The sequence below is a fragment of the Carettochelys insculpta genome, chromosome 1 (assembly GCF_033958435.1).
Source record: "Carettochelys insculpta isolate YL-2023 chromosome 1, ASM3395843v1, whole genome shotgun sequence".
Classification (NCBI taxonomy): Eukaryota; Metazoa; Chordata; order Testudines; family Carettochelyidae; genus Carettochelys; species Carettochelys insculpta.
Window position 1 is genome coordinate 45,501,012 of NC_134137.1, and position 15,055 is coordinate 45,516,066.

Here is a 15,055-nt window from a genome sequence, read left to right on the forward strand (position 1 = left end):
TAGTGAGCCAAGCAACTACATTTTATATCAGGTATTGTTATATTGATATAGACCATTACAGTAAAATACTGTATTTCTATTGCTGCCTGTGCTGTATCTTTTCTGGTTACAAAGCTCTTCAGTTTCCAGTGTGGTCCACTTTTCACCTTATGAAAGCAGTAAAATGAAAAATATTAGCACCTAGATAGCATGTTAGATCTTCAAAGCACATTATAAACTTCAGCTAATCCTCAAAACACCTCCTGAAGTAAGTATTCTTGATTTTACAGATGGGGAAAGAGAAAGAGTATTTAAGTAAGGTGTCCCAAGTAAAGTTGGTGTTTGAATTTAGGAGTTTGTCTTTCGCCCTCTCCTGTGCTCAGTACATCAGACCATTATCACTAAAAAAAACACCCTTTATTTTAAAAGGTAATTACGTCATTTCGATTTCAATTATACACAAATGTTTTATAATAGAAGTACTAAGTTTATTTTTATTTTTCAACAGACTTTTTAAAATTTCTGTAATTAGAAATTAAGATGATTTCTTTATAACTGTATTTCTTTAAGAAATGCAACGGACATTTTAGACCAAATTTGTTCTCTAAAACTACATGGTTTACCTAACATAGGGAGATATTCAGCCAAACATTTAAAACAACATGTTTAAAAGTTGTGGCTTAAATAAATGTTATAAACTATGAGGCAGATGACCCAAATTCATATCACAGACACTTTTGATGTGCAAGGTTTAGATGAGGGGTGGGCAATAATTTATGATGGGGGCACTCCAGCAATTTGCTATGTGGTCAAGGATCTCAGTCGTCCAAGATATTAATACAGGATGTGCAGGTTTTGTGATGAAGATTGGGTGCACAAGGGAGGTCAGGACAAAGGACTGGGGTACAGGAGGGGGCATGGGGTCTGGGAGAGAGTTTAGGTAAAGGAGAGGGGCGTGACCTCAGGCAGGGGATTGGGGATTCTGACCTAGAGGAGAGCTGTAGGAGTAGGTACAGGGCTTTGGGTTGTGACCTAGGGCAGAGGTTTGGGATTCAGGATCTAGGAGTGGGTATTGGTGCAGGAGTGGGAGTGCAGAGGGTTTGGGTTGTGATCTGGAGCAGGAATGCAGGAGGGGGGCAGATTGTGGGGAGGGAGGGGATGGGGTACCATGTGCAGCACTGGCTGGGAGGGGTTTACCTTAGGCAGCGCCCAGCCAGCAGCCCAGTGGGAACCCTGGGCAGGCTCCCAGCCCACCACACCCCCCACACCGCTCAGAGCAGCTAGCAGTGGGGGCCACGTGCTCTTTGTGCGCTGCATGACCCTCATGGTGGAGCAGGCTCTACACGTTGCTTGCACCACAAACACGGCCCTGGTAGCTCCCATTGGCTAATTTCTGGCCAATGAAAGCGGAAGATTGTGCTGGAGGTGGGGACAGCATGCGAAACTTCCTTCTCCCCGGCCACACAGCAAGCAGAGAGCACCTGGCTCCCACAGCTGGCCACTTTGAGTGGCAGGCAGCCTGTCCCAGGCTCTGATTGCGCTATGGGACAGTGGCGGGCTAGATCTGGACCGTTGGGCATATTTGCCTCCCCCAGATTTAGATGCAGTGAGGCAACATTTTTTTCCAAATTCTGAGGAAAACAGCAACTTCTTTATCACTCAAGGATAAAACTTCTTGCCAGTTAGGTACATCATTAACCAGACTTCCTGCATGATTTATAGAAGATTATTAAGGTATGTTGTGTCCTGGAAGTGGAGAACACCCCTCCCTAATCCCCATGGACCTCTGTTCCTCCCATCCTTGTACCTCATTGCCTAACCAACTGCACCTTGTTTGCTGGATTCTAGCCTCTAGTGGGTTGAACAGGAAGGAAAGTAGTTAGGTTAATGCTAAACAGTAGCTATGTGGGTTTGGGAAGCTCTGGAGCTAGAAATTACTGTATAAACCAATGAAGAGAAAAGATATTTGGCTCTCTAACTACAGAATTAAGATTCTGTGACAGCAATCTATTTTAGTACAAAATCATAAGTTTTGACAAAATTACAGTGATGGTACATTGTTTACAATTACACAATTTAATTTCTCTATGCTGTTTTTTAAATTGTCAATTTAAAAATTGACCATTGTTAAAAACAATATTCACTTTGTACAGTGAGTGGAACTCAATGCAGTGATGTTAATCACATCAGCATCTCTAAACAGAGTTAGGACCTGATTCAGAGACCACTGAAGTCATTGGGAGTCTGCTGTATGGACTTTGGCTCTTGCTACTAGTGGCTGAGTTTCAAAGAATCTCATTAAAACTTGTTTTTAAAAAGAGAACATGATCAAGTAGTTTAGGTACTGGAACAGCCAACAGAAAGGGCATAAATTAACAAAAACTTATTCCCAGAACTTTAGTGACATACATGAAATTTTCACATAAACATGTAGAGATATCTTTGTGTTTGCTCCAGAAGAAACACTAGGTGCGATGGGGGGGGGAAAAAATCAATATTTAACATTCTGACATAAAAGAACAAAGAAAAAAATACGTTGTGAAGCTTAAAAGATTAGGTGAGAAAGCTAAAAAATTTCAAATTAAAAACACCGGACAGGGTCCCTTTAACATAAAACATTTAAAATGAAAGGGCAAACAAACTTAAATATTTAAGTACCAATAATCCTTGGCAACAATTTTTAAATGTCAATTTTTGAAGCTATGAAAGCAGCTACATTAGGTCAGTGCTTTTGAATACACAAAAAGCCAGATTCATCTAAAACGTAATTAGGTGTACTATGTTGTTTGAATGTTAACAAATTAATATGACTCATTGCTGACTTAATTGTTCTAGGGAATGCCCAAATTTCCATTGTAAAATTAGACGTTTATATTGAGCATATTTTAAGTAAATAAAGTAGTTCTGAAAATACTGAGGCTACTTGTTATGACAGTTATTACTCTTAATAAGAGCCAGATAAATTAAAAATATTTATTATCCCTTTGAACAATCAGCCTGAGATTCAACTCCTAGTATTCCCAGGGAACTAGCAATTACTGCTGTTGCTGATGCTTCTACGTTTTAGTGCCCTTCAGTCAAAGGACTATGTGTTGAAGACTGTTACCTTTATAGAGGCCCACCGACGGAGGGACAGGGTCTGGTGATTCAAAGGGGCCTTGGGGCTCCAGCTGCTGCCACCGCCACAGTAGCACCAGTGGTGGCAACCAGAGCCCCAGCCCCTTTACATCACTGCTGGAGCACCACTTCGCATGCACCAAGCAGTTCTAAGGGTTGGAGTTGGCATAGTGTGCTCTGTGCAGTGGGGAGGGCTGACTGGCCTCAGCACTGCCCCTGCTAGGAGCTCAGAGCTGTTCCCTCCATCTTGCCCAGGGACCCACAGAGGCTACTGGCTTCCCTGCCTTTATAGGAAGTAAAAACTGAGGTTAGGGTACATCTAAGACTTATGGGAAGATTGATGTGCTGGTGGTCGATCTTCCAGAGTTTGATTTAGCATGCCCACTTGGGGACACACTCAATCAAACAAGTCATGGTACCACCTTTGACCCCAACACTCCCGGCAGTGAGGAATAAGGGAAATTGACGGGAGAGCTTCTCCCATCAACCTCCTGCTGTATGGATGGTGGTAAAAATCCATTTCAGATTAGTCAACCCCGGCTATGCAATTTTTGTAACTGGATTTGCTATCTACAGATTGATTTTGCCTCCTAATGTAGACCTGGACTCAGACATGAACATTATAAACTGCTCCAATAAATTTGTCACCCATTTGCTGGAACAAATCAGGAGGATACAACTGTGTTTCCCCATCACGAATGCAAGAGTAGTCTTGTTGCACACACAAAATTGTCTTACGTGATAGGTTTCTAGCCAAAAAAAAGGAGACCATTCCCTGTCTTGCAAATATTACGAAAAATAGGTTAAAAAAGACAATACATAATATTAACCGTGTAAGGAAATCTAACAAATTTATGGTCACCTTCCAAGGTGTAAATTTGTTTCAGCCCAGCTTTCAGACTAACAGTGGATTAGACTAAAAGTGAAAAAATTCTGTTGAAGAAATGGCACTTTATGCCCTTGTATTCCATTCATATTGTAACATGCAAGGGTTTAACTCAAAAATGTGTCCTGAACCACTATGACTAGCACAGTGCTACAGACTGAAGCCACTTTGGGAAATATGATTATTTTGAGATGAACAGGGAAGAATGGCACAGAGTTGCAAACATGATGCTATACACAGCACTGTAAAGGTATATCTACTGTACATTTTATATAAATGTAAAAACCACATGGAAAACATTCAACAGCACAATTTAGCAGAGGTATCAAGCACAAGGCCCCCAGTGCCAAATTCTCCCTACCCACATTCCCTATAAAAAGCAATTTTATCTGGCATGCAGCATGTGCATTTGCCCAGTTTTGCTAGGTTTATGACTCTTGGAAAAGTATGCCTTGCTTCCATATTCTTGTGTTACTCTCCCTTGTCGTTCCACTATATCCATCTGGCAGTTGGCAGGATGTAACATATGTGCATCTTAACTGCTCAAGTGCTGACACACAAAACTGAGTCAGAGCAGAGATCACCACAAATCTGGAGGTGGTGATGGAAAAAAAAATCATGACAAATCCTAATTCTTTCCAACCCTTGAATCAAATGTTTATGGCCCATGGGAAAATAGTTTCAAACCCCTAGTCTAGCATAATTATTTTATCTAATGCCCCAACTTAAAAATAGTTTGTATTAATCAATAATTTACACCCTTTGAATTGTTATTGCTCAAGCAAACAGTTCAGTGTAGAAATGCATTGCAGTTGTGTGCGACTTGGATGTGGAATAAAACAGATACCGAAAGTAAAACTACACGTGAACATTGCATTAGACTCACACTCCAACATAACACATATGTCAACAAAAAGGGCTGCAACAAGTACACAGCAGCTTAATGCCAACATCCTAAACCAACTCTGAAGACTCAAGGTTGCCTTAGATTTCTTGTCTAAGTATACCCCTTTTTTTGTTTTAAATTAAGGCAATGAAATGGCTACAGTTCCTAAAGTTCATTTTAGGGCAACAAAAATATACACCTTTTTCCTTCTGAACTTTAGGCAGCAGAATATAATGTAGAAACCTGTATTACATAAAACATGCAACATCAGGTGATGTAAAAAAACAGAACTAACACAAGTTAAAAAATACCATTTGGTGTTTTTCCCTTGGATCATAACGCAATCTTCTCAGAGAAAAAATAAAGCTTCAATCACCTACACTGTTTACAGTTTTGTATATGTCTACATCATACTCTAATATGGTTTTTAGAAAAAAAAATCTGTAAAAGTTTGTCCAGCCACTTACGTTTTGCGCTAATGGGAAAAGGCACTATTTTTCACTGTGCCCATATCTGTTTGCACATATATGGAATTTTCTTTTAATTTCAATTTGTTGTTCATTCTCTACAACGTACAAATATGACAGATTGTGACTAACACAAAACAGCAGAAGCTGATTCAAAGTTGACCTCTCCTATTCAACTGTGTTATCAAAACTTCCAGGTTCTCTGAAATCTGAGATGGCTGCAAAGAGCCCAGATACAGGTACAAAGTTTAGTCAGCCTTCAGCATTTCTCAGTGCATTTTGCAGAAAGGGTCTAAATTAGGCATAGAGTTTTGTTGTTTATTTTACACAAAGGAGTCCACCAACATTTGCCATAAATTCTTCTAAACTCTTTAGGAAGGCCATCTTCTGCTTACGGTCCAGTGAAGGAGGAGTGCTGCTTGCAGTAAGCTTGTTGAACGCATCTGCTAACCGCTGGTAAATGACAGGATCTTGTTGACTTGACAGTAATGTTTCAACTAGTTCCGAATATTCAGCCTGTTGAAGAAGCAGCAGCGATTACTATGCAGGAAGTACAACACAAACATATCCACATACCCTCTTTTGCCAGGAGGAAAAACTCCCACAAACTTAGTTTGTGATGGAATATTATAAGATGTTCCCAGGGATTTAGATAAGACTACTGAAATAGAGTCATGAGTGGTGTGTAAAACCCTCCCACACGCCCTACTCTTTCCACCTGAAGCCTCAACCCCTTTCAGCCTCCTTCAAGAGCCCAGGGTTCCCCAGCCCAGCCACAGGCCTTGAATCCTACCGCAGTCTAGCCTGTCCACAGCCTCACCCATGGAGAGGGTGGGTGGCACAAGTCTGCAGCCTCTGTGGCCCCAGAGCACAGGAAAGGTGAGTAGTGTGTTGACCCAGACTCCTCAGCCCTGGCCAGAGCACATGGCCTGGGTAGGGCTGAGCCACCCTGGCTGTTCAGGAGGCACAGCTTCCCTGAGCCTATTTGACTTGCTACTTATGGGTACAGTACTTCATCTGCGACTGCCCACAGGTACCAGAGGTGAATGTGGAGGCAATACCCTCCAACTGTTCCCAACTAGTCCTTCAGCAAGACCAAGTGGCTGCCTTAATAAAGCTCAAAGCGCCCTCAGATCCTGTTACAATTTCAGGGTAACTATTTCCCTCTCCCCCTCAGGACGGCAGGCCCAATCACCCAATGAATGGCTTTGCAGCCTGCTCCATCAAGTGTTGTTTCAAGAGGAGGTCTCTGGAAATCACTATTAACTTTTTCAATGAACATTATACATAGCACCTTAGTGTAATGTGCTCTTCACTGAAACACAGTAAGCAGCATGTGTGCAGGTACTGTGAGGAACAGAGACCCCACCTTATGTCTGGTGCTTCAAATCCAACATTCCATAACCTACTACAACTAAAGTAAGGTTGCACTACGCTGCATGATGGGTACTAAGTGCTCTTATTTACACTTCATATGTTCAATGAGTAGCTGGGAAGTAAACTGTCAGGAGAGAACTGCAGCGTGAGCTCAGACTTAAGTTGCTGGTGGTGATAAAAAGGAATGGGGTAAGGATGACAGTGTTCTAATCCCTGTGTGGCCTCAGGGTACCACAAGGAGGTGCAGGACATGCACACTGCCCCACTGGGTACTGCTGCAGGAGGAAAAATCTCCGGCTCAGAATACTAAGTGCAAACACACCCGAGTGGACTTCGTCTGTGACCACTCAAAGAACTACCCGTTTTCCCCCACCCTCTCAATTTGACCCATAGTTATAATGTTGCTAAGCTGATAATAGTAACTGGTTGAGGAGACAAGCACTGCTAGACGCCCATGAGAGAAAAACCTGGAGTTCTGACCTTATGGAAGGTAGGAGCATTAAAAAAGGACTAATGGCCTAAACAATGTAAGAATTACAGAACTTCTTCTTCCATAGCAAGGTGCCTCAAGAAAACTAGATTTATTTACATCACTGTGACACAGGAAGAGCCATAAAACCTGAAGTGATACAAGTTTATGTAGTGATTTTAAAAGGTGAATATGGGACAAATTGCAGTGTGAAAGAAATTTTTCACAGAACCACTCTAGCTACATGTGCTATTGGTATTCCTGGAATGAATAAGTTAATATGTATCTCAAAAATAAAATTAGTTAGACCCTTATTTAATTTTGATAACCATTCTAACTATGGAGCCCAGAGGGACTTCTGCCCTGGAGTTAAATTTGTTCACAAATCTACAATATGTATTAGAAAACATCTGATCAGCAAATTTAATTTCATTTTGATTCTACAAATATGCTGGATGTCACAGTGAACAGTTCATGGAATAATACATATCAATAGGAAACAAAGATTGATTACAATGAAGCCACTTATCAAGGAAAAAGCATGTAAACTGAAAATCCCACTTCTTTTACACCACGAGATAAATTCGAACTTCAAGGCTTTAGCTCAATATTAAGACACGATTGTCTTCACACATAATACAGCTAAATTGATTTATTGAGCCATAATGCCGATTACAGAATACCGATATTAGGGGATGGATATAGCATATATTTTGAATTTAAAATCTCGAATCAATGCTAGCATGGAAGCATCATGTCCTTAAGTCGAATGTTAGACTCCACAAGTGTCCCATATGTATTCCGCAAAGCTACATAGTGACCCTCCAAGTATGGCCACTTCATCATGCACTGCTGTCAGGTGTGCAGGAAGGAGGTCAAAGTAAGCCCACAAAGTTTGGGTTGAATTTGAATTGGATCTCATCACCATGTGGGGAGACCAATCGGTGGGAAAGCAACTTCAGATGGCCAAGAGAAACACGGCCATCTATGATCAGACGGTGCACGAGATGGCCGCCTGAGTTTACTCCCGGCACTCTATGCAGTGCCAGGTGAAGGTTAAAGAACTCCGTCAGGCCTATCAAAAAGTCCGGGAAGCCAACCAGTGGTCAGGGGTGGCTCCACAGACCTGCTGCTATTATCAATAGCTCCACAGGCTTATGGGGAGTGACCCCACCACGGAGCCTGGACTCAATTACGAAACTTGTGGAGGCCCTGCTGAGGAGTTTGGGGTATGCCCAGAGGAGCAGCATGGCCTGGAGGAAGAGGGCAATGGAGAAAAGGAAAGGAGCAATGAGCAGGGGACAGAGGAAGTTGTTCTGGACAGCCCGGAGCTCTTCACCATAGTCCTGGAACTGGTCCCCTCCATGGCATTCCCCTCCACATGAGAACCTCCATGGCAATCCCCTCCACGCTGGTCCCTGAGCCCTCTGGAGCAGATGGTTCAGGTGAGTCTTTATTCTGCATGCTAGACGTGGGTTGGGGGTGGGTGTAGTTATAGGGTTTTGCATAGCTACAGGTTTGCTAGCTGTGCTTCTGTGTCCCTCAGAACAGCGAGTTCATGTTCCTTGGGATGGAGCACTTCTTTCTGGAGATCTCCTCGAAAGCCACATCCAGGCACTCTTGTACTTTTTTCCCCACAAGATTTCTGGGCAGGGCCTGACTTGTTGCGGTTTCCACGGTAGCACACCTTGCCACACCAGGCAACCAGATAGTGATCTGGTGTCATGGCACCACACAGCATTTTAGCAATATTTCTAGGCTTTTGGTCACACAGCTGTTTTTTCTCCATATCTGGTAGTTTTAGGAGGGTGATGTCTTCTTTGGCAACCTGTGGAAGCACGGGAATTCGCTTTTTTTTTTTTTTTTTTTTGTAAAACATGCTTCCTGCCCCTTTACATTGGCTGGCAGCAGCTGGCAGTTGCTCCATTCCCCACCCCACAATGCAGTTTGCAGGCTCTGGAAGGGTTCCCCCCCGCATGTCCTGTTCCAACCAGCATTTCTTCTCATTTTTCATGACGCTCTTCTTTCCACGCCATGCTGCTGCCAGGCACTTCTGGGAGTTTCCCTTCCCAATCCCCCTTGCCCCAGCATCCCCCAGCATTTCTTTTGATGTTGCAGGATTCCCAGGTGCCACATGGCTGCCGCGCTCTGCTGGGCATTTCCCCTCCCATGTCCCTTACCAAGCACCATTTGGTTTCAGTTCTCAAGAATCCCCCTGCACACCTTGGGGGAAATGCCTCTGCTGAGCTTTTCCTCTCCCATTGTCCCTTTACATCCTGCCTTTCTTTAGATTTTTTTTCTTTACATTATTTTTACTGTGCATCGAAGCCCCACACACAGCTGTCCATTTGTCACTGCCACAGGATATGCACCTGGCAGCTGCCCCTGCTTTGCGGACCTTCCCATTCCCACCAAAAGAGGACAATTGCTTATAACTTACCATGTCCACAAAGCAATGTGCTGGAGAAGTGATGGCAAGTGAGGTATTGTGAAATGCACACTTACTGTCCCATCCTTAATAACCCTTGTGTCCTTCAAAAGTATTCTTTCACTGATAGTGCACAGAAAGACCCATTCATTGCACTTCAAAGCACATTATGTGAATTGCATCTTAATTTTGACCTTCATTTTCCAGACCCAGTGCCCAGTGTTGTCGAGAAAACCAGGAGACACAGGAAATGCAAACAAGATCTGATCCTGCAGCACATGAAAGACACTCAGGCAGAGCACAAGAACTTAACAAAGGACACTGCTCAGTGGTGTCACAGTACAGCTGAGTGGCATCAGTCAAGTAAACTTCAATGAGAGAATGCTTGATCTGCAGCAGCAGCAATTGCCAAATATGAATGAGGCTGTGACAAAGCAGATTGAAGCCATGGCAAAGCTCGTAATGGCTGTTACTGAGCAGACAGAGATCCTGCACTCCCTGCTTCAGTTGCAGAGGGGCTCTCAACCCAGCAGAGCATCAGCTGATACCTGCTGGCTGGAGTCCCCTGAAGAGAGGGTGCCCACCCCCCTCATTGGGGTCCCTGTGCACCGGGAGGGAGGGCAAGGCTACCCTGCCACTCCAGCCCCAAGGGCCACTGCAAAAGGCTACGCAAGCACCCTTGAGAAGGCTTCTTTTCCCAGCCATTTAAACCTCTCCTCCCGGCAAAATGAAATCACTCCTTTGAGCTCGGTGTGATTTCTTGTCCCGCAGGAGTGGTGGGGGAGAGAGAAAACGAATCAAAATGGGTGGGTGGGGGAGAGAGAGTGCCGCTAAAGGCAGAGCTGGGCAATGAAACTCCCTTGTCTGCAGCAGACATGCAGCTGAGGGAACTGGGTGGTGGGTGGGGGAGGGTGAGTTCTGCTGAATGCTACAGCTGAGCAGAGCACCTCCCTTGTCCACAGCAGACAGGTGGCTGAGGGTGATTGCTCTTTTTTTGGTGGGAAGGGGTTAAATTGCAATTCCCTCAGCTGTGCATCTGCTGTGGATGAGATTCGCTGCCAGGCTGTGCCTTCAGTGGCATTCAATTGTTCACTCAGGCATAGCTGCTTTATTGGCATTATGGCAGAGACATACATAGGCACCATGTGTGTTACAAATCAGTCAGAAAGCCGTTTTTTTAAAGCATCCCTTATTGTTGCAGCCTGAGCATGGCTACTGGTGGATGGCAGCATAGATGGCTGCAAATAAGCCCTGCCTATTGCCTCTGTTTCAGAATTCCAGATAGATGGGAAAGTCTCCTGCCTTGATTCACATATGTTGTGCAAAATAGCGCATGCTATAACTACAGCAGGGACATTAGCTTCAGAAACGTCCAAATGAACATCGGCACCTCACTTTCAAACGTCCAAAGGCGCATTCCATGATCATTCTGCACCTGCTCAGTCTGTGATTAAAGTTTTCCTTGCTGGGGTCCAGGGCTCCTGTGTAGGGTTTCATCAGACAGGGAAGCAGAGGGTAAGCAGGGTCGCCCAATATAACAATGGGCATCTCCACATTGCCAATCTTGATTTTCCAATCAGGGAAAGAAGTCCCATCCAGGAGTTTTGTACAGTCCCCATTTTCAGAATATGTGCATATAGTGAACCCCCCCTGACTAGCCAACACTGATGTTGGTAAAACGACCTTTGCGATCTACCAACCCCTCCAAGACCATGGAGAAGTACCCCCCCTTTTGATTAATATACTTCAACGCCAGGTGGTCTGGAGCCATGATGGGGATGTGCGTGCCCTCTATTGCCCCACCACAGTTAGGAAAGCCCTGGGCAGTAAAGCCATTCTCTATGGCCTGTACATCTCCCAGGGTCAGAGTATTCCTGAGGAGATGCCGCCAGATTGCATGGGGTGCCTCCATCACCACAGACCCCACTGTATATCTGCCCATCTCGAACTGATTTGCCACTGACTGGTAATTGTTGGAGGTTGCACACTCCCACACTGCAATTGCCACTCACTTCTGTACCATTAAAGCCTGCCTCATTTTGGTGTTGCTGCGCTTCAGGGCAGGTGCCAGCGCATCACAAAGTTCCATAAAGGTGGACTTGTGTATGTGAAAGTTCTGCACCCACTGCTGGTTGTCCCAGGACTCAAACAGTGTGATCCCACAGTGCGTGCTGGTCTCAGGTCCAAAACCGCCACTCCACTGTCAGCAATGCATTCATGGCAACCACCAGCTCTGCATTTTTGAACCACAGTTGGCACAATTGCTCTTCCAAACCACCATCCTCCTCCTCATCATCATCAGCAGCACAATAACCAAGCATCACTGAGCTTTGGAATGGAAGGACAAACTGTGACACAGATGCTGTGGCTGCCGAAAAGATCTGTGCTCTGAGTTGGCGTGCTCGTGGATCCATGCTTGTGCTGGAATGCCGCAGCAGGAAATGGTGTGATCTCCAGTTCTTTTTTTGTGTGGTTAGCGATTCAGTGCATTCTGGGACAGTGCTTGGAATTCTGGGATTCCAACATGAAACACCCACAAGCAACCAGGACTAAGGCACTGTGGGATAGGTACCCACAATGCAGTGCTCAAGCTGTCAAACTTGCACAGGGCAAGAGGGATGTGAAGATTCGACATGGAGAAAAGGTGGGTCGAGTTTCAAGAAGCTTTGTGGACACTTTATTTGAATTCATAATATCGAGATTAAATATTTGCATTTATCATATATGTCAATTTTATCTCTTAGTGTAGCCCCAGCCTACGTAATAGTTTCTTCCTGTATCTGCACAGGAAAATAATTTATTGCTGCAAAATACTGTCCTATAACTATCACATTTAAACTAAGCATACCAATAACTGTAACATTATTCTGATATAAAACAGCTTTTGAACACTTTAAAAATAGGAAAATACCACCATACCTGATGCAAACACACTAATGTATAGAATGCTTCACCTGCTGCAGTTGTCATTTCTGTATTGTGCTTCTGTAGTACCAGCATATCAAAGACCATCTGAAGTGACAACACATATTAATTATCTAACATGCAGACTGTCAGGTTGCCACTATGTGATACAGTACAAGGGGAAATTTTGTTTAGGAAGTTAAAAGAATCAGACATATTGAAGACCTCATCCTGAGATAAGTTTAAGTCCTTTATGGATTTGGGGAGATTATGGGTTATTGACTAAGGATTCCTGGAAATAGATACAGTTTATGTTTTTAGAGCTAGAAGATAACATAGGACTATTACTATGTTATGTCAATGTGATTTGTTTGCAGCGAAAGGGACATATTTACTAAAGTTATCTTTGAAATATTTTTTTACATCAACTTACAGTTGGGATTTTCTGGGGAGAAGAGCTAATTGTCAAGAAGGGTGAGAAACACAAAATTTTCTTTAACAAATACAAAAAGTGTATAGATTCTATTGTGAATTAGCTGACTACTAACAGGTACAATCAAAAAACAGCAAACACTGCAAAAGGTGGAAACTGTAGGACAGCCACATCCTCTTCGCACAAAATTAAACACACTTAATATTCTTACTATGTTAATTATGTATTATCCTTTATCTGTTCATTTTATAACAGAGGAAAGATTAAAAACTGGGTATGTATAAAAAAGAGGGGGGGGCCCAATAACAAACTTCAAATATATATTGGCTGTTATAAAGGGGGCAGCAATGGCACATTTCCTGATGGCAGATGTGGAGAAAGCACCCAAAAAGTTACTTGAGTAAAAGCAAGGCTGCTTTCATTTCTGCGTACTTGAGTACAACAAAGATGCGTGCACACAAACACTTTTACTCAAGTAGTTATCCAGAGGGACACTGGTGACTTGTATTTACATATACTACAATACCACCCCCCAGCTGTATTATCACTCAAGTACCTCTGCCTGATGGTAGCAAAGACTTACTCTGCAGCAAGAGAGTAGGTTAGATATTACAAAAAACCTAACGATACAGAAAGCTAAGTATGAGACAGGACTAAAAGCAAGGGTTGTGGAATCCCGTTCACTGGAGGTTTTCAAGAACAGGTTAAATACACACATGCCAGAAATGGCCTAGGTATATTTGGTCCGGGTTCAGCACACCAAGTTGGAGTAGATGACTTTCTAGACCAAGGGTCAGCAATCAAAATAGCAAGAAGAGCCTGTTTTTTTTGAATTTGGTAAAAAAAATCAGTAATTCAAGAGCCACAATACATGTGAATAAGATTTTGTTAGCAACACAGTCAAAACACAGATGCACTGCACATATTAAAGGGGCAGTTATCCAATGTTTCGAGACCACATAGCTTTTGGTTGGTTGGTGGTTTTTCTTTTTTTTTTTTTAAAGTTTGCAATTAGTGTCAGGAGCCACAAAGAACTCCTTAAAGAGCTGGATGCGGCTCTGGTGACACAGGTTGCAGACCTCTGTTCTAGACCTACATTTCTGATTCTATAAACAAGGGGCAGAATGAATGAAAGATTTTTCTCTTCCAGAATAAAATGGGGAGTTCATTCATCAGGTCTATGAGAGCTGTTGTAACTTTGGAGAACACTAAGCCTCAATGAAAACTAAGTATGGGAGGGAATGTCTGAATGGGGTGGAACTCAGAGAACTTAAGGCAGAAATTTAGGACTGAAAAATGAGTATGTCCACTTGGAAGGTAACAACTTTCTCAGCCTTTATTTAAGACCCATTATTCACTCTCAGTCAGTCTGATGTCAATCAGCCTGGTGTAAGAAAATTAATATCCCAAGCAAAACTTAGTTTATGCTAGAAGAGTGAGGTAAGAGATTTTTCAATAAACATTTAACCAGGTGAAGCACCCAGATTTTCTTACCAGCCAGTTCATGGCTAGGGGCAATTGGCTGCTTCCAATTTATACTAAGGCTATGTCTATACTAGACATAGCAGTCGACTGCTGATACGCAATTTTAGCTTTGCCAATTGTGTTGCTAAAATCAACTTGTCAGTGGTTGAGACTGCTAGGGCTGTCCTGATGGAAAAAGGTTGACAGAAGCGTTTCTCTTGTCAACCTTCCTTAATCCTTGCTGCTCGCAAGGAGTTTGACATTGACCCCAGAAAGTGCTGCTACACGCATGCGTGAAACAAAACCACACAACATCAACCTCGCACGGGTCAATCTTCTGTGGTAGGGGAGAAACAGGCAAAGAACCAGCTGAACAAGGCTGATCAGGCAGTTCAGACCAGCAGACACTGAACACTACACTGAATTAAATTTTTGTAAATAAAAAGACCAACAAGAGAAGCATCCTCTTTCTATTTTAATAATCGTTTATTCCATTTCTCCTACCTACCCCTGTTGCCTCTTGTTCTCTTCATTCTTTAGCTTACAAGCAATCTTACCTATTCCGTTTTAGTTCTTTGTATTATATTTCATAGTGATTCTTACTAAAGTCTTCCAAGTTTCATGTTGAAGCCCATTCACATAAAC

At 43.1% G+C, this 15,055-nt stretch overlaps 1 protein-coding gene across 1 annotated transcript in view; it reads right to left on the reverse strand.

Annotated features, from left to right (window-relative positions):
- XPO4 (exportin 4) overlaps nucleotides 1–15,055 on the reverse strand; it is a 145,337-nt gene continuing 130,282 nt past the window's right edge. Inside the window, exons 22-23 of the mRNA XM_074985345.1 lie at nucleotides 12,529–12,621; nucleotides 1–5,851 (exon numbers count right to left, since the gene is read on the reverse strand). Coding sequence (XP_074841446.1) covers nucleotides 5,654–5,851; nucleotides 12,529–12,621 — 291 coding nt within the window. The 3' untranslated portion in view covers nucleotides 1–5,653. The remainder of the gene's footprint in view (nucleotides 5,852–12,528; nucleotides 12,622–15,055) is intronic.